The 20658-nt window shown below is 37.7% G+C and overlaps 2 protein-coding genes and 1 long non-coding RNA gene across 3 annotated transcripts; 1 reads left to right on the plus strand and 2 right to left on the minus strand.

Moving 5' to 3' along the window:
- Positions 1-1791: 1791 nt before the first annotated feature.
- On the minus strand, positions 1792-3868 carry LOC309695622 (perlucin-like protein). Its single transcript, XM_082516363.1, has 4 exons — positions 3608-3868; positions 3347-3507; positions 3014-3267; positions 1792-2109 (listed from the first exon to the last, which is right to left on the minus strand). The coding sequence occupies exons 1-4, from the start codon at positions 3765-3767 to the stop codon at positions 1959-1961; spliced, it is 726 nt and encodes a 241-aa protein (XP_082372489.1). The 5' UTR covers positions 3768-3868; the 3' UTR covers positions 1792-1958.
- A 6467-nt stretch (positions 3869-10335) lies between these two features.
- Positions 10336-19615, plus strand: LOC309695617 (uncharacterized protein). Its single transcript, XM_082516356.1, has 6 exons — positions 10336-10514; positions 10831-10938; positions 15143-15403; positions 15504-15664; positions 15744-15997; positions 16900-19615. The coding sequence occupies exons 1-6, from the start codon at positions 10418-10420 to the stop codon at positions 17048-17050; spliced, it is 1032 nt and encodes a 343-aa protein (XP_082372482.1). The 5' UTR covers positions 10336-10417; the 3' UTR covers positions 17051-19615.
- Positions 10945-15136, minus strand: LOC309695623. The gene is made up of 3 exons (XR_014273196.1): positions 14841-15136; positions 12600-12826; positions 10945-12370 (listed from the first exon to the last, which is right to left on the minus strand). It is a non-coding gene; the product is annotated as an uncharacterized lncRNA (long non-coding RNA).
- Positions 19616-20658: the final 1043 nt, after the last annotated feature.

The raw sequence follows: 20658 nt of genomic DNA on the forward strand, positions 1-20658 counted from the left end.
TAGGATTCATTTTTTGAACACTGCCTCTATCCACCAATTTTAACCCCGAGGCAACAATGGGTGGCCAGAGACAATGTTTGAAAGTGAATGCAATGACTAAAACAGTGTCTGAGAATATTTAGTGAATCGTATATTTCACATTCAAAAAATAATTTCTGAGTGTGTTAGGGCAGCATAATTGTGACAAAGGTGAGGGATGTATGAAATATTCTCTTCACCAAAATAGATGTTAATAATTTAATAGTTCAAACTCATAGCTCCTGTAGTCTTCAGTAATGAGTTAATGTTATTTTATAGTTTCTTACTAGAAAATTTAAGTTCTTTAAATTTGTTACTTATAAGCCTGATGATAGTTTTAAAGTAAGATTTATGATAATTATCATATTTTAGCGTGTAAAAAGTGTAAATCAACGCTTTCCATTTATTTGATGAATGGTATTCTGCTGGTAGTCGTTGGAGTTCTTGGGATAACTGTGTCCATGACAGTCTACGTGACAAAAATACAACTTCAGTTTCCCTTTTCTGTAGAATTTCACAATGTCCGACCACCAAGAAAATGAACGCTGAGCAACTATATAAGGGGACAAGGGGATTTTACATGTTGGAAATTTATTTTGAGCCTTTCATGGAAACATGCTAATGTGGTGAGTTTTGATCAGAACTGCTGTTTGTTCCAAAGTTTAGTTTGATGTTGGATATTTTACATTAAAGACACAAACACACAGATGTGATGTGATCGAAGCTGAAGAGGAGGACAAGAAGTTACTAGAGCATGTGAACAAAAACCATGAACAATGAAAGGTGGATATTGAGCAGCTAAAGACCATCAGTGATGGAATATTACAATTCTTGCAGCATTCATTCACACAGTCAGCTTACTGATTGCATGATCACTGCAGCCTCCAGGCTTATGAATTTAAGGTCAGCATCTTGTATCAGACTACCTCTTGTGAAATGATCACTTTTTTATTACTCTTAATTGTTTTACTGTGTTTATTTTTGCGTAGAAAACTTTTTGTCTGTAATTGTTGAGTTTGCATCTTAGTATCATGTTTACCTGAGTTATCAGACTGCTTCAGATTGAGTAGATCTCAAATCGGTTGGCAGAATAGGTTTTAAACCACAAAATACGGACATATTTAATTAAATGTGTCCAAGGTAGTTCCCTCTGCAGATGTGCTCTCTCTTTATTTAGATTGTTTCTGACATTTACATTTGTCTTAGAAACTGTTTTTCAAAAGTTATGATTTTTAGAGGAACATATTCTAACTCTTTTAAAGAAGTAAACTGATAATATCATGCGCTGTACACGTGATGGACAGCAGCTACTCTGTCAGGCCTAAAATGAATAACAGGAAGCAGCCACAAAATTCACTTATTATCCCTTCAGATGCTCACCAACATGCTTGATCTCGTTTCTAAATTATCCAGTAACCCAGTTAAGTTGAAGTCTTATATAATTCAAATATTCCAGAAATATGTTATTAGCCTTCCAAAATATTTTCTACAGTTAAAAATACTGACTAAAGTATAAATAATGACTTTGACTCTCTATTTATCATCTTTCCTTTTGTACACAGGCTGCTAAAAGAAACAGGTTATTAAAGCTGCAGTTTTAATTGTTACCAGGCACAAGTGTTTCTTAATGTGTTCATCAGCAGATGAGGTGTAAACAGACATACTGGTATAATATTGTGTTAATAATGTAAAACACTGTAAGTCTGTATATATTTTAGATGAACAATTTACTGTAGCATTGCTGTAGATAAATACAGCGTGCACACATGGGCATAACAGTTTTAAACAGCAGTTTACTTTATATAAATGTGCTGAATAATGCTTTTTCATGTTAGCTGTAAGATTTGCTAATATGCTAAAAGGTTTATTAAATGCTTACAGAGATTTGTCTGATAGCAACTTGTGTTTATGTAAGATTGTGATGCATTATTGCAGATATTTTAGCTCAGTGGTTTTGGTGCTTTTTCACAAATCCATTTCATTTGGGCATCACATTTAACGTCGTTCCAGCTCTTGTAGAAGTTTGCTTTGGGATACAGCGCTGCACAGTCCTCATTGTTGATATCATTTGGCTCTCCATCATTCCAGTACCTGAAGCAAACGACAAGTTACACTGCTGAGACAGGATTTCCTTTCACGCGATTCACATTAATTGTTATTCACCTTTTATCTTATTCGTGTAATTTATCCTTCAGGAGGACAAACACAACTGACCGCTGATTTACACAAGTTTCACCGTGTGTATACGTTTAATCAGGCCTCCTCCTGACATTCTTTTGTTATTTCAAAAAATGATTACCTTGATATTAATTGTGTTTTAACTTTTGTACAGTTCTTTGTTGCTTTTATGTCTTCAAAAAGAACTATATAAACTTTACTTTACGTACTTTTCATTCTTAATGTGAAATTTCCAGCAAATCTTACATTACATGCTACATTAAATGAAAAGATGCACAGTATTCAAAGACCAAGAAGTTGTTTTTGTATATCTGTATGTGGAGAATGGACTAAGTGTATAATTAAAACAAAATGAAAACATAAAAAAGTAGAAGTACGAATGTATATGTTCATCTGTTGTATTCTATTTAACCAATTTAGCGTAGCAGGGGGACTGGAGCCTATCCCAGCCACCGTAGGCGGAAAAGGCCGGGTACACCCTTTTGGCTGTAGTAATGTAGATTGTTGTTTTGCATTGTGCATTGCATATTGCATTACATATGTATGTGCATATAGAGATGTGTATTTGTATGTATGCATATATGTGCATATATGTCATTGCTGTACATATAGATGATATTGAGCTGATAATTTTAATTGCATCAAAGGGATTGGATTAAATAAGTTTATAATGCCTCCTAACTCATGCTAGCAGGTAAAATAAGCTGTGTAGTGTTGTTGGAGACAACTCAATGTACAGTACACTTTTGTTGTTTATGTTTATATTTCTTCATGTTTGAAATGAAAGCAGTCATTTTAAATGACACTGAACTCTTACCCTTCAGCAAGTAATGTTCCATCCCACCATTTCCAAGTCCCTTCCTCATGGACGTCTCTCAGTCCGATCCAGAAGCCCATTGGGGGATGAGGCGTATCTTGATGATTTATTCTTCTGCTTATCCAATCCAGAAACTCAGGGTCTCTGTGAGGCATCCAAGGTCTCACACGGCGAGGAACGTCAGACTCCCAGACCAGGTCACGAGTTTGTCTCGGGGCAGCTTGATGATTTATCAAATAATTGACTGTTGAGTTCTAACGAAAAAAGAAACAAAACCAAAGATAAATTTTCAGAAATCTGCATGAACACCGCTCCACAGAAATATTAACAAACCTCTTCATCTTGGCTGTCTATGATTATAAGATCTCCTCCCTGCAGCTGACAGAAATCTCTGGATTCCTTCCATGTTTTGAATTCATTTGACTTCAAGGGGAAGTAGTAACATACAGAGTTCATTAAAATCCATCCTGCAGGACAGTGTTTGCAGCCATCGCCTGTTTCCAAAAGAAAATACCACCATTATAAAAAATTATGAAACAAGTCATTATGCTTTTACAATTTGATCATATACAGAAACAATGAAACCGGTCTTACTAAGCATTGATAAGCGTGTTCTCATGGCTTCAATTTCCTTCGTAACTTTTTCCATCTGACTTTTATAGTCATTGCTTCGTTTTGTCTGGTGTTCAAGCTCCCAGTTGGTTTGTGTCTGACGGCTCATCTCACTGTCCAGCTGCTTCCTGGCATCCTTCATGGTTTCCACTGCAGTCTTGTAAGTGTCCTGGAGGTTGATGAGCTCTTTGCTGATGCGTTCGGTATCATCGAGCGTGAGGTGAGTGTCTGTGAGTTTGTTATCTGCAATTGTTGAATACGGTTACTGTTAGATTTGTATTGTTGATTGTCATTTATGCTTAGAAATATTTACTTATATATGCTTAGAGTTTTGTAATTAGTTGTAGATTGGTAGAGGTTTTGATCCTTGATAGTCTGCAAACTTTGTGTGTATTAGACAGCACTTTGGGAGCATGAGAGGTCATACCGTGTCTTATTGTTTTATGGTAGGATTAACGTAGTTGCGTCTGTTCTAGTCTAAGTGCTCTTTGTTTAGATGAACTGCAGGACTTCCTCACCGTGTTATCTAGGATGAACCATCTAGGGTGAGGGGGAGGCTACCCTCTTCCTGACCAAGGATGTTTGACCCTTTGATCAGCAGGCCACACACACACACACACACACACACACACACACACACACACACACACACAGGCAAGGTACTCTTTGTGTGTATGTAGACGTCATATGTTAATGAACTTATGCATATTCATGTAACCTCAATAAAAGAACAGTGGTACGGGAGAACGGACGAGAGCAACTGGGGTCAAGCGAAGGAACGGCGTCTGTCCGGTTCTCTCCCGTGCACGAGAAACATGAAGAAGCTTGCCTACTTGTGTCTTGCTTTGCAGTGTAATTATATTGTCTTCAACGTTCCAGCGGATGGGTTCAAGCTACAAACCTATCAGTTACTTTTCTTATTCTTAAGTAACAATATTATAAATCAGGTGGTTTGACAACATTGTACATCATCAGTTTTATTTAGAAATGTTATTGTAGATTTCCAAGATTTGTACAAATCATTGTAGCATCAGTACAATGAATCAATAAGCAGGCTGGCAGCAAATTACTCACCTCAGTACATTTAGTCACAGACAGACACATTTTCCCTGTAACTGTGCCTTCGCTCTAACTTTTGTTGAAAATGTGATTTATGTGATGATTTTGCCTAATAGTAAACAGAAATATTTGTCTTTTTCAACATCCTTAGAAATGTTGTTCAACAGCTATCACCAAATGGAGCACTCTAAACTCTGCACTGGAAAAATATCCCTTACTTCACCTGTGATCACACACTTTGGTTTTCCAGTGCAAAGGCAGCTGGCAGAGGAATGGCCAAGGAAAGGAAAGACCTCACTGAGCGAGAAAGATGAGGACAAAAGCTTCAGTGCAGCTGGTCTCAGGGGATGAAGCAAAAAGCCTGATCAACTTAGCAAGGTGAGTTTAATGTTATGATTTATTTTACTTTTTGATGGTATGTTCAATGTATGTTACTTGAATTATACAATGCTCAAGTCATTTTCCACCTCAAGTTTCTCAATATTAAACCTTGTAGCTTTATTCATTTTATTTTTGGCTTAAAAGTAAACAAGAGCAACAAAAAAACCCTAACTTTTTAAAATTCTTTCTGTTCCTCTTTTTTCCTCTGAACACATCCTGACCAGGCTCAATGAGACGGGGGAAGTAAACAGCGATACATTCACCCAGACTGCTGATGTTCCTGTATGAACTGAAAAACTTTGAACATCCAAGAAAAAGCTGAGGTTATTTTCTTTACAGCTCATATGGATCTTGATTGACTGAACATTCAGACTTTATTCAGGACTTTGCTACGGGGAGAGAGGTACCAACATATGTGAGCACATGTGTACACACACACACACACACACAGCATCTCACTTCATGCTTGCCCTTCCCCTAGGCTCTTGTGTCACTCAGCAGTTTGTCGTATTATTGTCTTATTTGTTGAAATTTACAGTCCATGAGCACAAGCAGGGATTTTTGCTTGACCTCATTCTCAGAGGCCTCGCTAATATTTAATGGTCATGAAATATGTCAAACTTTTCTCCATCCCTAAAGTTAAACAGCTGAGAGCATCTTTAGCGCAGCAGAGAAAAAGATGTGCACCTTGAACTGGAGTTTAAGTGATCCATTTAAGTGACCCTTATGCCTTTGCTGCTGATGAAAAGTTTTCATCAGAAGAAACACTTCTAATTGTACTTTGCTCCTCACTGTCTTTGAAAGGTAAGCGTAGACAAAACAAATCCAGTAGATGCAGTCTATCTGGAAGTTTAGTATAGTAATCTGTCTTTTTTTGTTTTAATGTTTTATTTTGTGTTTTATTTATTTATTATATGGGGGGGAAAGTCCTGTCAGCCTTGTGCTGAGAGGGCTGCAGTCATCGATCTTTTTTATTCTAATAAACCTAAATCACAGGATCACTGATCTGTTCAGTTTTATTCATGTAGCACCGCTTAGCTGTCAACAACTCTCATCTCAAGTCACTTCATATTGTAAGGTAGAGATCCTACAGTGTTAATCTAGGATAAAGTAGTCTCGGCTTCATTGATGAAGTAAATGCAATGATTCAACAGACAAGAATAGAAACCACAGCTTAACAATTTGGCTGATGCAAAGAACCACGAGGCAGTGATTCCAGCTTAAATGTATTCTGGATATTGTTAAATATTCTTACATTTTTTGTTAATGTTTGCCAGGTATCCTGTTTAAAGACAACACTTTGAAGTCACTTCCATGTCTTTACATGAGGACAAACTAATTTCAAGGAAAATAAAAATGCTCAAATTTTAAAGATTGTAAATTATTGTTTAGTCATTTTATGAGGAGATGGATGCCGGCATATTTTAGTACAGTTTTGGAATTGACGAGAATAAAAAGAAAAGAATAAAAACCAATTTTGTTGTGTACTAAAACAAACAAACAAACAAACAAAAAACAGAAGGTGTTCTGGCAGAAAAATTATCAGGACTTTTTTCAGTTTTTCTGAAGTTTTTTCTTTTTTTGGACTATTGGCAAAGTTTGATAACCATTTGCTATGGATATGTGAAATGCCATCAACCTCCTAGGACCTGGTGTCCACATATGTGGACATCACATTTTGGGTTGTCTAGAACAAAATACTACATTTTGCTCTACAAGGGCCTGATATCCACTTACGAGGACATTATACTGCCACTGTTTTATCGAAATTTAAAGGGGATGTCCTGATATGTGGATCTCATTTTTCTCAGAAAAAAAAAAAATCACGTAATTCTTTGTTTTTACATTCATCAGGTCCCAATCAGCCAAAATAGCAAAGAGAAATCAAAAATGCATGCCATTAAAGAGTTCAGGTCTTAAGAGGTTAAGATAAACTCTACTGCTCAAGCAATTACTTCAGATGATCCTGATTGTACTATAGCAGTTGTTGCTATGTCCTCTAGTCTTGCAGAGTATATTACAGTGCAGGTTTGAACATTAATAAATACATTGAAGACTTGTGTTTGGATTTTTAAAATGAATTTTGACCTGTATCTTTTAACTGTATTTTAACCAGGGGTGATTCTAGGATCAGAGCTTTGGGGGTGTTGAGCACCCAGAGAGCTGCCCAGCCAGCCAAGATACACTTTACTCGTCACAATGAGACTTCTTCCCTGTCTCTTTCGGTCCCTGCATCCTCCCTGTCCTCGTCGTCTGTTGTCTTCGTCTCCGTTATCAGTCATCATAATTTTACCATCTCTGTGCAAGTCTGCAAATTTCTTTATTAAATCATAAGATTCTTAAATTCATCAAGTCTCTCTGCCTGGGTCCTCATCATAAAACATGACATCACTGTTTTGTACATTTTAACAATTTAATCCCACATTTGTGAAAGAAAAGCAAAACACTTTTTTGAAAAGTCTGTAACAAAACCATCAAATCTGATAAAGGTTATTTAAATGCTGCAAAAGAAGAATGGATTGGAATAAAAAAGGAAAAAACATCCTAACCTTAATTACTGGGAGAATAATGAATGATGCTCATAGTGAGTAAGAAGTAAACTGACTGCATTTTTTGGACAGAGATTCACTTTTAATGTGTTTGTATAATATAATACAGATACATAAAAAACACTCCAAAAACAGAATAAATTATTACAAAATATAAAAAAAAAAGAATATAAAAATGGAGGCAACTTTGCCTGTGGTAGAATGTATACAATGCATGAAAAAAATCTTTACTGCAGATACTAATTTCGTGTTGTAAGATTTATGAGTTTCATGCTTTCATAGTGGTCCTTAGGAGAGCTTGACATTTTTATCAGGTGGTCCACACTGTAAAAAGTTTGAGAAACACTGATAAGTGTCTGTGTGCTTTTGGAAAACATTTAAAGCTGCTGTACAGAATCTTTGAAACAAGCTTAAAACATTTTTAGAAACAGAGCATCTGCTTCTCTTTACAGCTCCTCACTCCACCAGGGCTGTTTGGCTCTTTCTGATAGTGAGCAAATGTGATGCACGTACTGCGGCAGTCATACAGACAACTGGACGGTCCAAAGGTTGGCCGACCTATTACTGGCTGAGGTTTTAGCAGAGTTGTGGCTGAACCACATAAAAATATATCATTAATTTTAATCTCCCCGATCAATTATAATGTTATATGAGTAAAATCAGGTTTTTTTCAGTTTCTGTTGTGCCTGTCACTGCTCCCTGTCTGTTTTCTTACCTGGTTCTTCCTGACCTTGTACTTTCTCCTCACGTTCCCTCTTTCCTCTCTCCCTCTTCATACACAAATAGATTGTATTCAATTAGATGAAAAATTAAATTAATATAAAAAAATACTATTAAGATCGCTAACAAAAAGTCCTCTCTCAGTGTACTTTCAACCAAAAGGCAAATAACCAAACCACATGAACATGTAATAAAATATATAAATATTGAAACACTGATTCGACATTATTCTTGATTTTACACGTTTACCTGAATGTGGCTCCTTTTTTTTAATCTATAATTTTATTGCTAAAGTGTTACGTCCAACCAAGTACTGTATGCTTTTTATATTTTTAGTAGTGTGTCACACAAACAGCAAATATTGTCAAAAAAGTAAGAAATCTTTGGGGGTGCTTTGATTCATTTGTGCTGAAGCACCCCCAAAAATGGGCTAAAATCACCCCTGATTTTAACACTTGTGCTCAGGTTTTTATTGTTCGCAGAAGACTTTTTTTTTTTAATGCTCAAACACGGAACTTCTTGTTTCAGATCATCTGAAAACCAATATTGTACGTTTATTTGGTGAATTTTAATTTAACCAAAACGCACTTATTGAAGTTTTCTCCTGTTAATTGGTGCAAAACAGACATGACACCCAGTACTGGTGCTTGTTTCTCTTAATCTATGCCAGAGACTTAAAACTGGTGAAGGTTTGATACTGAAAATATAATATATTTGGAACAATGTGAATTGATCAAAATTTGATTTGGTTGCACTTTTAAATTGTTAATTGATTAAATGTGTTTTTAAGGCTTTAAAATCTATGTGACTAACATCTGTACTTGTGAAGTTGTGAGAGCTCAAAAATACTAGAAAGTAAAGTAACAATCTAAATGTAACACTGAAAAAAATCAAAGAGTAAAACACTCTCCCTCTCCTCACTCTCATATTGACATGCAATTTTACTAGGTACATCTGTGTGCCCCAAAAATATCTGGGCCAGACTAAATCTGCTTCAAACACAGCCCCCACAGTGTGTTTTAAAATAACTTTTAAACACTTTCAAACGTAAAAATCTACCTATAGATGATTTTGATCATTGTTTTTTTTTTCAAGTGATGCATTCAGCTCAGTGCTGACAACATCATTTGAGACCAAAACCTTCTTGATTTTGATGCCTGTCAACTCAAATTTTTGCTTTCTTTCTTTTTCTTAAAAAAAAAAAAAATCAGTATCATATTCAGTGTTTGGTACTGCTATTTGCTCTAATGTATTTTGTTTGCTGTCCCACATCATGATATATGGTAAAAGCTTAACCAAAAACTATAGTTGATATTTTGGCTGATATTTTCTCACAAAAACATATCATCTCATATATCAAAAATCTTTCAGCATTCACATTAGATTTTCAGCAGAAAATATTAAATAAGTTGTTTTTTATAAGTGAGCTAACTTGACAGCTTAAATTGAAAGTTTGAGCTTCGATTGGCTTCTAAGTAATTTGTAACCTAACACATCAGAAACCAGCAATCATGAAAAAAATAGCAAGCAGTACTGCAAATTATTGGTCAGTGTCACAAGTCTTTAACAACTCGCTCCACAGTCCTGTCTCCCTCTCCTCACCAACAGATGACTGCCCCTCTTGAGCCTGGTTCTGATGGAGGTTTATTCCTGTTAAAAGGGAGTTTTCCCTTCCCACTGTCGCCAAAGCCCTTGCTCACAGGGGCTTGTATGATAGTTGGAGTTTCTCTTATTATTGTGCGGTCTATAGCTTACAATATAAAGTGCCTTGAAGCTACTGTTCTTGTGACATTTGATTATATAAATAAAATTCAACTGAACACTGATGAGGGTTCCTTCAGCTGTGATTTGGACAAATTCTTTGAATTCTCTCAAAGAGATCAGCAGATGCACATCCCGTGTATCTGGAAAGTAATTGTGGAACCCACACATTAATAACATCTATCACTTCCCTCTTTGTTTTTACAGACAGCAGATTTCACTGGAACTGATTGTTGATTACCTCAGCAGTAGGCGTCACAATCTGTGACAGATTGTTGCTTAAATGCACTGACATATGACTGATTTAGACTGAACAGTGAGAATGGAGGAGACAAATGGTGGTTTTCAGACACTTGTCTATGAAGACGATTTGCACAAGGAAGAGTATCCTCCTTACCATCAGTCTAACAGGATACAAGGTATAATAATTCAAATTTTTATTCATTGCACTCCCATAGTCAGGTTTCTGATTCTTTTGATTGAAGTAGGTTTTACAGAGTTAAGATTTAATGACAGGACCTGATGATCTGAGACAACTACGTGTAAGGTTTACATGCTCTAACAGGATTTTTCTAATCATAAATAAAGAGTACAGAGCAGATGTTAAATAAACTACTAGTAAACAGTAATATTAAATCCTAAAATGATCACATTTTACTCTTTTAAAGCTTCAACCAAGTTATATGTGTGTTACCTGCCTTTAAGCTGAAAATTCATAATGTTCTGCCTGTTTAGTGTCCATGTTCACTATGAGTCCTGGGAGACGCCACAGACTGGCTGCAGCGTGCCTGGCGCTTCTTGCTGCTGTTCTTCTGATACTGAATGTTGGCCTGGGGATCCACTGTAAGTCATTATGAGTTATAGTGCACAGAAATGTTTTCATTATTAAATAATTTCTTTTTTGCAATTTAGCTAATGGTTATCAAACTTTGCCAATAGTCCAAAAAAAGAAAAAACTTCAGAAAAACTGAAAAAAGTCCTGATAATTTTTCTGCCAGAACACCTTCTGTTTTTTGTTTGTTTGTTTGTTTGTTTTAGTACACAACAAAATTGGTTTTTATTCTTTTCTTTTTATTCTCGTCAATTCCAAAACTGTACTAAAATATGCCGGCATCCATCTCCTCATAAAATGACTAAACAATAATTTACAATCTTTAAAATTTGAGCATTTTTATTTTCCTTGAAATGAGTTTGTCCTCATGTAAAGACATGGAAGTGACTTCAAAGTGTTGTCTTTAAACAGGATACCTGGCAAACATTAACAAAAAATGTAAGAATATTTAACAATATCCAGAATACATTTAAGCTGGAATCACTGCCTCGTGGTTCTTTGCATCAGCCAAATTTATAAGTTGTGGTTTCTATTCTTGTCTGTTGAATCATTGCATTTACTTCATCAATGAAGCCGAGACTACTTTATCCTAGATTAACACTGTAGGATCTCTACCTTACAATATGAAGTGACTTGAGATGAGAGTTGTTGACAGCTAAGCGGTGCTACATGAATAAAACTGAACAGATCAGTGATCCTGTGATTTAGGTTTATTAGAAAAAAAAGATCGATGACTGCAGCCCTCTCAGCACAAGGCTGACAGGACTTTCCCCCCCATATAATAAATAAATAAAACACAAAATAAAACATTAAAACAAAAAAGACAGATTACTATACTAAACTTCCAGATAGACTGCATCTACTGGATTTGTTTTGTCTACGCTTACCTTTCAAAGACAGTGAGGAGCAAAGTACAATTAGAAGTGTTTCTTCTGATGAAAACTTTTCATCAGCAGCAAAGGCATAAGGGTCACTTAAATGGATCACTTAAACTCCAGTTCAAGGTGCACATCTTTTTCTCTGCTGCGCTAAAGATGCTCTCAGCTGTTTAACTTTAGGGATGGAGAAAAGTTTGACATATTTCATGACCATTAAATATTAGCGAGGCCTCTGAGAATGAGGTCAAGCTCATGGACTGTAAATTTCAACAAATAAGACATTAATACGACAAACTGCTGAGTGACACAAGAGCCTAGGGGAAGGGCAAGCATGAAGTGAGATGCTGTGTGTGTGTGTGTACACATGTGCTCACACATGTTGGTACCTCTCTCCCCGTAGCAAAGTCCTGAATAAAGTCTGAATGTTCAGTCAATCAAGATCCATATGAGCTGTAAAGAAAATAACCTCAGCTTTTTCTTGGATGTTCAAAGTTTTTCAGTTCATACAGGAACATCAGCAGTCTGGGTGAATGTATCGCTGTTTACTTCCCCCGTCTCATTGAACCTGGTCAGGATGTGTTCAGAGGAAAAAAGAGGAACAGAAAGAATTTTAAAAAGTTAGGTTTTTTTTTTGTTGCTCTTGTTTACTTTTAAGCCAAAAATAAAATGAATAAAGCTACAAGGTTTAATATTGAGAAACTTGAGGTGGAAAATGACTTGAGCATTGTATAATTCAAGTAACATACATTGAACATACCATCAAAAAGTAAAATAAATCATAACATTAAACTCACCTTGCTAAGTTGATCAGGCTTTTTGCTTCATCCCCTGAGACCAGCTGCACTGAAGCTTTTGTCCTCATCTTTTTCGCTCAGTGAGGTCTTTCCTTTCCTTGGCCATTCCTCTGCCAGCTGCCTTTGCACTGGAAAACCAAAGTGTGTGATCACAGGTGAAGTAAGGGATATTTTTCCAGTGCAGAGTTTAGAGTGCTCCATTTGGTGATAGCCGTTGAGCAACATTTCTAAGGATGTTGAAAAAGACAAATATTTCTGTTTACTATTAGGCAAAATCATCACATAAATCACATTTTCAACAAAAGTTAGAGCGAAGGCACAGTTACAGGGAAAATGTGTCTGTCTGTGACTAAATGTACTGAGGTGAGTAATTTGCTGCCAGCCTGCTTATTGATTCATTGTACTGATGCTACAATGATTTGTACAAATCTTGGAAATCTACAATAACATTTCTAAATAAAACTGATGATGTACAATGTTGTCAAACCACCTGATTTATAATATTGTTACTTAAGAATAAGAAAAGTAACTGATAGGTTTGTAGCTTGAACCCATCCGCTGGAACGTTGAAGACAATATACACTCAACAAAAATATAAACGCAACACCTTTGTTACTGCTCCCATTCCCCATGGGATGGACGTAGAGACCTAAAATTCATTCCAGATACACAATATAACCATCCCTCCCAAACAGTGGTCACAAATCAGTCCAAATGTGTGGTAGTGGGCACATCTGCTATATTGAGATAATCCATCCCACCTCACAGGTGTGCCACATCAGGATGCTGATCTGACATCATGAGTAGTGCACAGGTGTACCTCAGACTGCCCACAACAAAAGGCCACCCTGGAATGTGCAGTTTTTTGCGCTATTGGGGGTCTGGGGACCCAGAACCGGTCAGTATCTGGTGTGACCACCATTTGCCTCATGCAGTGCAACACATCGTCGCATGGAGTCTATCAGATTGTCAATTGTGGCCTGTGGAATGTTGGTCCACTCCACTTCAATGGCTGTGCGAGGTTGTTGGATATTCGTGGGAACTGGTACACGCTGTCGTATACGCCGGTCAAGCACATCCCGAACATGCTCAATGGGTGACATGTCCGGTGAGTATGCTGGCCATGCAAGAACTGGGACATTCTCAGCTGCCATCTGCCCTGAACAATGTGAACCATGATTCATCCGTGAAGCGCACACCTCTCCAACGTGCCAGACGCCATCGAATGTGAGCATTTGCCCACACAAGTCTGTTACGGCGACGAGCTGGAGTCAGGTCAAGACCCCGATGAGGACGACGGGCATGCAGTTGAGCGTCCCTGAGACGGTTTCTGACAGTTTGTGCAGAAATTGTTTGGTTGTGCAAACCAATTGTTCCAGCAGCTGTCTGGGTGGCTGGTCTCAGACGATCTTGGAGGTGAACCTGCTGGATGTGGAGGTCCTGGGCTGGTGTGGTTACACGAGGTCTGCGGTTGTGAGGCCGGTTGGATGTGCTGCCATATTCTCTGAAACGCCTGTGGAGATGGCTTATGGTTGAGAAATGAACATTCAATGCACGGGCGACAGATCTGGTTGACATTCCTGCTGTCAGCATGCCAATTGCATGCTCCCTCATTGCTTGTGGCATCTGTGGCATTTTGCTGTGAGACAAAACTGCACATTCCAGGGTGGCCTTTTGTTGTGGGCAGTCTGAGGTACACCTGTGCACTACTCATGATGTCAGATCAGCATCCTGATGTGGCACACCTGTGAGGTGGGATGGATTATCTCAATATGGCAGATGTGCCCACTACCACACATTTGGACTGATTTGTGACCACTGTTTGGGAGGGATGGTTATATTGTGTATCTGGAATGAATTTTAGGTCTCTACGTCCATCCCATGGGGAATGGGAGCAGTAACAAAGGTGTTGCGTTTATATTTTTGTTGAGTGTAATTACACTGCAAAGCAAGACACAAGTAGGCAAGCTTCTTCATGTTTCTCGTGCACGGGAGAGAACCGGACAGACGCCGTTCCTTCGCTTGACCCCAGTTGCTCTCGTCCGTTCTCCCGTACCACTGTTCTTTTATTGAGGTTACATGAATATGTATAAGTTCATTAACATATGACGTCTACATACACACAAAGAGTACCTTGCCTGTGTGTGTGTGTGTGTGTGTGTGTGTGTGTGTGTGTGTGTGTGGCCTGCTGATCAAAGGGTCAAACATCCTTGGTCAGGAAGAGGGTAGCCTCCCCCTCACCCTAGATGGTTCATCCTAGATAACACGGTGAGGAAGTCCTGCAGTTCATCTAAACAAAGAGCACTTAGACTAGAACAGACGCAACTACGTTAATCCTACCATAAAACAATAAGACACGGTATGACCTCTCATGCTCCCAAAGTGCTGTCTAATACACACAAAGTTTGCAGACTATCAAGGATCAAAACCTCTACCAATCTACAACTAATTACAAAACTCTAAGCATATATAAGTAAATATTTCTAAGCATAAATGACAATCAACAATACAAATCTAACAGTAACCGTATTCAACAATTGCAGATAACAAACTCACAGACACTCACCTCACGCTCGATGATACCGAACGCATCAGCAAAGAGCTCATCAACCTCCAGGATACTTACAAGACTGCAGTGGAAACCATGAAGGATGCCAGGAAACAGCTGGACAGTGAGATGAGCCGTCAGACACAAACCAACTGGGAGCTTGAACACCAGACAAAACGAAGCAATGACTATAAAAGTCAGATGGAAAAAGTTACGAAGGAAATTGAAGCCATGAGAACACGCTTATCAATGCTTAGTAAGACCGGTTTCATTGTTTCTGTATATGATACAATTGTAAAAGCATAATGATTTGTTTCATAATTTTCTATAATGGTGGTATTTTCTTTTGGAAACAGGCGATGGCTGCAAACACTGTCCTGCAGGATGGATTTTAATGAACTCTGTATGTTACTACTTCCCCTTGAAGTCAAATGAATTCAAAACATGGAAGGAATCCAGAGATTTCTGTCAGCTGCAGGGAGGAGATCTTATAATCATAGACAGCCAAGATGAAGAGGTTTGTTAGTATTTCTGTGGAGCGGTGTTCATGCAGATTTCTGAAAATTTATCTTTGGTTTTGTTTCTTTTTTTGTTAGAACTCAACAGTCAATTATTTGATAAATCATCAAGCTGCCCCGACACAAACTCGTGACCTGGTCTGGGAGTCTGACGTTCCTCGCCGTGTGATACCTTGGATGCCTCACAGAGACCCTGAGTTTCTGGATTGGATAAGCAGAAGAATAAATCATCAAGATACGCCTCATCCCCCAATGGGCTTCTGGATCGGACTGAGAGACGTCCATGAGGAAGGGACTTGGAAATGGTGGGATGGAACATTACTTGCTGAAGGGTAAGAGTTCAGTGTCATTTAAAATGACTGCTTTCATTTCAAACATGAAGAAATATAAACATAAACAACAAAAGTGTACTGTACATTGAGTTGTCTCCAACAACACTACACAGCTTATTTTACCTGCTAGCATGAGTTAGGAGGCATTATAAACTTATTTAATCCAATCCCTTTGATGCAATTAAAATTATCAGCTCAATATCATCTATATGTACAGCAATGACATATATGCACATATATGCATACATACAAATACACATCTCTATATACACATACATATGTAATGCAATATGCAATGCACAATGCAAAACAATAATCTACATTACTACAGCAAAGGGTGTACCCGGCCTTTTCCGCCTACGGTGGCTGGGATAGGCTCCAGTCCCCCTGCTACGCTAAATTGATTAAATAGAATACAACAGATGAACATATACATTCGTACTTCTACTTTTTTATGTTTTCATTTTGTTTTAATTATACACTTAGTCCATTCTCCACATACAGATATACAAAAACTTCTTCTTGGTCTTTGAATACTGTGCATCTTTTCATTTAATGTAGCATGTAATGTAAGATTTGCTGGAAATTTCACATTAAGAATGAAAAGTACGTAAAGTAAAGTTTATATAGTTCTTTTTGAAGACATAAAAGCAACAAAGAACTGTACAAAAGTTAAAACACAATTAATATCAAGGTAATCATTTTTTGAAATAACAAAAGAATGTCAAGAGGAGGCCTGATTAAACGTATACACACGGTGAAACTTGTGTAAATCAGCGGTCAGTTGTGTTTGTCCTCCTGAAGGATAAATTACACGAATAAGATAAAAGGTGAATAACAATTAATGTGAATCGCGTGAAAGGAAATCCTGTCTCAGCAGTGTAACTTGTCGTTTGCTTCAGGTACTGGAATGATGGAGAGCCAAATGATATCAACAATGAGGACTGTGCAGCGCTGTATCCCAAAGCAAACTTCTACAAGAGCTGGAACGACGTTAAATGTGATGCCCAAATGAAATGGATTTGTGAAAAAGCACCAAAACCACTGAGCTAAAATATCTGCAATAATGCATCACAATCTTACATAAACACAAGTTGCTATCAGACAAATCTCTGTAAGCATTTAATAAACCTTTTAGCATATTAGCAAATCTTACAGCTAACATGAAAAAGCATTATTCAGCACATTTATATAAAGTAAACTGCTGTTTAAAACTGTTATGCCCATATGTGTACCCTGTATTTATCTACAGCAATGCTACAGTAAATTGTTCATCTAAAATATATACAGACTTACAGTGTTTTACATTATTAACACAATATTATACCAGTATGTCTGTTTACACCTCATCTGCTGATGAACACATTAAGAAACACTTGTGCCTGGTAACAATTAAAACTGCAGCTTTAATAACCTGTTTCTGTTAGCAGCCTGTGTACAAAAGGAAAGATGATAAATAGAGAGTCAAAGTCATTATTTATACTTTAGTCAGTATTTTTAACTGTAGAAAATATTTTGGAAGGCTAATAACATATTTCTGGAATATTTGAATTATATAAGACTTCAACTTAACTGGGTTACTGGATAATTTAGAAACGAGATCAAGCATGTTGGTGAGCATCTGAAGGGATAATAAGTGAATTTTGTGGCTGCTTCCTGTTATTCATTTTAGGCCTGACAGAGTAGCTGCTGTCCATCACGTGTACAGCGCATGATATTATCAGTTTACTTCTTTAAAAGAGTTAGAATATGTTCCTCTAAAAATCATAACTTTTGAAAAACAGTTTCTAAGACAAATGTAAATGTCAGAAACAATCTAAATAAAGAGAGAGCACATCTGCAGAGGGAAAACAGTGTCTGAGAATATTTAATGAATCGTATATTTCACATTCAAAAACTAATTTCTGAGTGTGCTAAGGCAGCATAATTGTGACAAAGGTGAGGGATGTATGAAATATTCTCTTTACCAAAATAGTTCAAACTCATGTTTATTTAAACTTCTTCAGTTCCATGAATGAAGTCTGCATTTCAGTCATTAACTGTCATCACAGGGATGCTTTTTACCAAATTTTCAGCACCAGTAGTGGCTCGTTTGAACATTCTTTCTAGTTATGGTGCTAAGCTTTCCATCTCTAGGTAGGTCCACGACAAGTTTAGCACAAGACACAGTGAGACATGAATGGGCAAATGAATGGTGGTAATGAGGAGACCACCCACATGTACCAATCAATAATGTGCACAAATCATTATGAAATTCTGCTTCAGCTTACAAAAGTTATGTGCACTTTTGTGGCATTTACATCTCTTTGGTTGAGATAAAAAAGCCAGAAGATGGTTACGACTGAACAAATGAGTCACAGGATAAAAAGCACAACAAAAGAGGAGTTTGATGTGGCTAATGTGATCGTACTGCAGTTCAGATTTTCAGAATCTTAAATGAGCTGGTTGGAAATGTTAAGTCTAATTATTGAATGTTGTCATTGTGTTTCTTAAATCTGTAAGGTGTTAGTTCAGTCTATAGGATCAAGACATTCCTTTGTCTCTGACCACCTCTCCAGCTACTCTGTGCTGGGGGAGGATTATTGTAGACACATCCCTTGTGAAGATTCTGTTTCTTGTGTGGTAAGCTTCCTGCCCTTTTGTGGCTTCACTGTGTTGTGCATGGTGAACCAATACAGGAATTGAACCATATATTGGGTGTGGGGGAGATTACCATTTTATGACTAAGGATGTTGTTAGAAACAGTTGGAAGTCACGCACACAGAAACACATATTCTCACATGACACACACACACACGTTCTTGCACATGCATACCGATGTTTATACATACACACACATAGTGCCTTGTCTTAGAACCATTTGGGGGTTCACGGTGGGAGGTGCTTTTGCTGTGATGTGTATTGTGTGAACTGTTTTCCCAATAAAAGGCAGCAAGCGGAGGCCGTCGTTGGGGTCAGTCTACGGTAGGATTCAGAGTGCTTTCTGAGACACCGGCTGGGTCTCCCTTGCTTAGCAAGTAAAAGATGTTCGTCTTGTTTTTGTTGTTAACGAGAATAAGTTTCTAAACCAGCGGGGCTTGTGGAAACACAGACCCAACAGGAAACATCTTGTATACAACTGTAAACCTTTGAAATTAAAATAATATTTTTCTATTCATAGCTCCTGTAGTCTTCAGTGATGAGTCAATGTTACTTTACAGTTTCTTACTAGACAATTTAAATTCTTTATGGGGATGATCATGCTCGACACAAACATCCACTTGAAATAATTTCATTCAGCTATGAAAAAACTAATGTGTGGACTGAAACTTCTCAAGCTGTCTCTCACATGTCATTTAACTCGGTCTTTAATTTGGAGATGGTACAAAAGAGCTCACTCCCAATACTGCTGCAAGTTGTTTTTTTGGGACACCACCTTGGAGTTGCCCTATGACACTGTCCCTATCCAGATCAGTCAGCCATGGCGTGCTAGGTGAAGACCCAACTGACCGCAGTAGCCCCAGTAAAGATGCCCCTGAGACAATCCAGCACACAAACAGCAGGGTGCTAGCAGGAAGGGCATACATGGAAAGCCATATCAAGGTGGCCGGCGTAGTAATCTGAAACATCTGTGCCCAGTACGTCCTGGAAGTCCCAAGGTCAAAATTTTAGACGCCCCCTATGGTGGTCGAGAATGACAAAGCTAAGATCCTGTGGGACTTCCAGATACAGATGGACCGAATGGCGATAGCTAACAACCAGACATAGTAGTGGTAAACAAGCATGGCCATAGTGATACACGTAGTGATACCAAAAGACAGCAACATCAGGAAGAAGGAACACAAGAAGCTTGAGGAGTACCAAGGGCTCAGAGAAGAGCTTGAGTGGATGTGGAGGGTGAAGGTAACAGTGGTCCCAGTGGTAATCGGAGCACTAGATGCAGTGGTTCCCCAGCTCGGCGAGTGGCTCTAGCAGAACTAACAATATTATAATGGAAATCCCACAGAGGACTGAACAAGGACTCAAACTGAAAGTGTTTTTCCTGTCATCTCCAACAACTGCAAAATATTTTGAGGTTATAAAATGGTGTGTTCTAAATCATTTTATTACTTATAAGCCTTGATGATGATAGTTTTAAAGTAAGATTTAAGAGAATTATCATATATTGGCATGTAAAAAGTGTAAATCAACACTTTATGAATGGTATTCTGCTGGTAGTCGTTGGAGTTCTTGGGATTAACTGTTACTATGACAGTCTACGTGACAAAAATACAACTTCAGTTTCCCTTTTCTGTAGAATTTCACAGTCCGATCACCAAAAAAATGAACGCTGAGCAACTATATTAGGGGACAAGGGGATTTTACATGTTGGAAATGTATTTTGAGGGTATTCATGGAAACATACAAATGTGGTGATTTTTGATCAGCATTGGTGTTTGTTCCAAAGTTTAGTTTGATATTAGATATTTTACATTAAAGACACACACACAGATGTGATGTGATCGAAAATGAAGAGGAGGCCAAGAAGGTACTAGAGCATGTGATTCTCAAACTTTTCACAATGAGTACCACCTCATAGAATATATGGCTCTTGAAGCACCACCCTTGTGACCGGCATTAAAGTACAGTAGTATAGGCCTATTTAGCACCACATACAGTTTACACGAGACAATTTTATTTAT

The sequence above is a fragment of the Aulonocara stuartgranti genome, assembly GCF_965226115.1.
Source record: "Aulonocara stuartgranti genome assembly, chromosome: 19".
Taxonomy (NCBI): domain Eukaryota; kingdom Metazoa; phylum Chordata; class Actinopteri; order Cichliformes; family Cichlidae; genus Aulonocara; species Aulonocara stuartgranti.

Bases quoted from the DNA above. Each gene is read 5' to 3' on its own strand.
- LOC309695622 (XM_082516363.1), bottom strand. From the start codon at position 3,767: ATGAAGGATGCCAGGAAGCAGCTGGACAGTGAGATGAGCCGTCAGACA. The intron at 3,268-3,346 runs GTTTGTTAATAT...TTTTTTCGTTAG, and splicing joins TAGACAGCCAAGATGAAGAG to AACTCAACAGTCAATTATTT. The intron at 2,110-3,013 runs GTAAGAGTTCAG...CGTTTGCTTCAG, and splicing joins GGAACATTACTTGCTGAAGG to GTACTGGAATGATGGAGAGC.
- LOC309695617 (XM_082516356.1), top strand. From the start codon at position 10,418: ATGGAGGAGACAAATGGTGGTTTTCAGACACTTGTCTATGAAGACGAT. The intron at 10,515-10,830 runs GTATAATAATTC...CTGCCTGTTTAG, and splicing joins TCAGTCTAACAGGATACAAG to TGTCCATGTTCACTATGAGT. The intron at 15,665-15,743 runs GTTTGTTAGTAT...TTTTTTTGTTAG, and splicing joins TAGACAGCCAAGATGAAGAG to AACTCAACAGTCAATTATTT.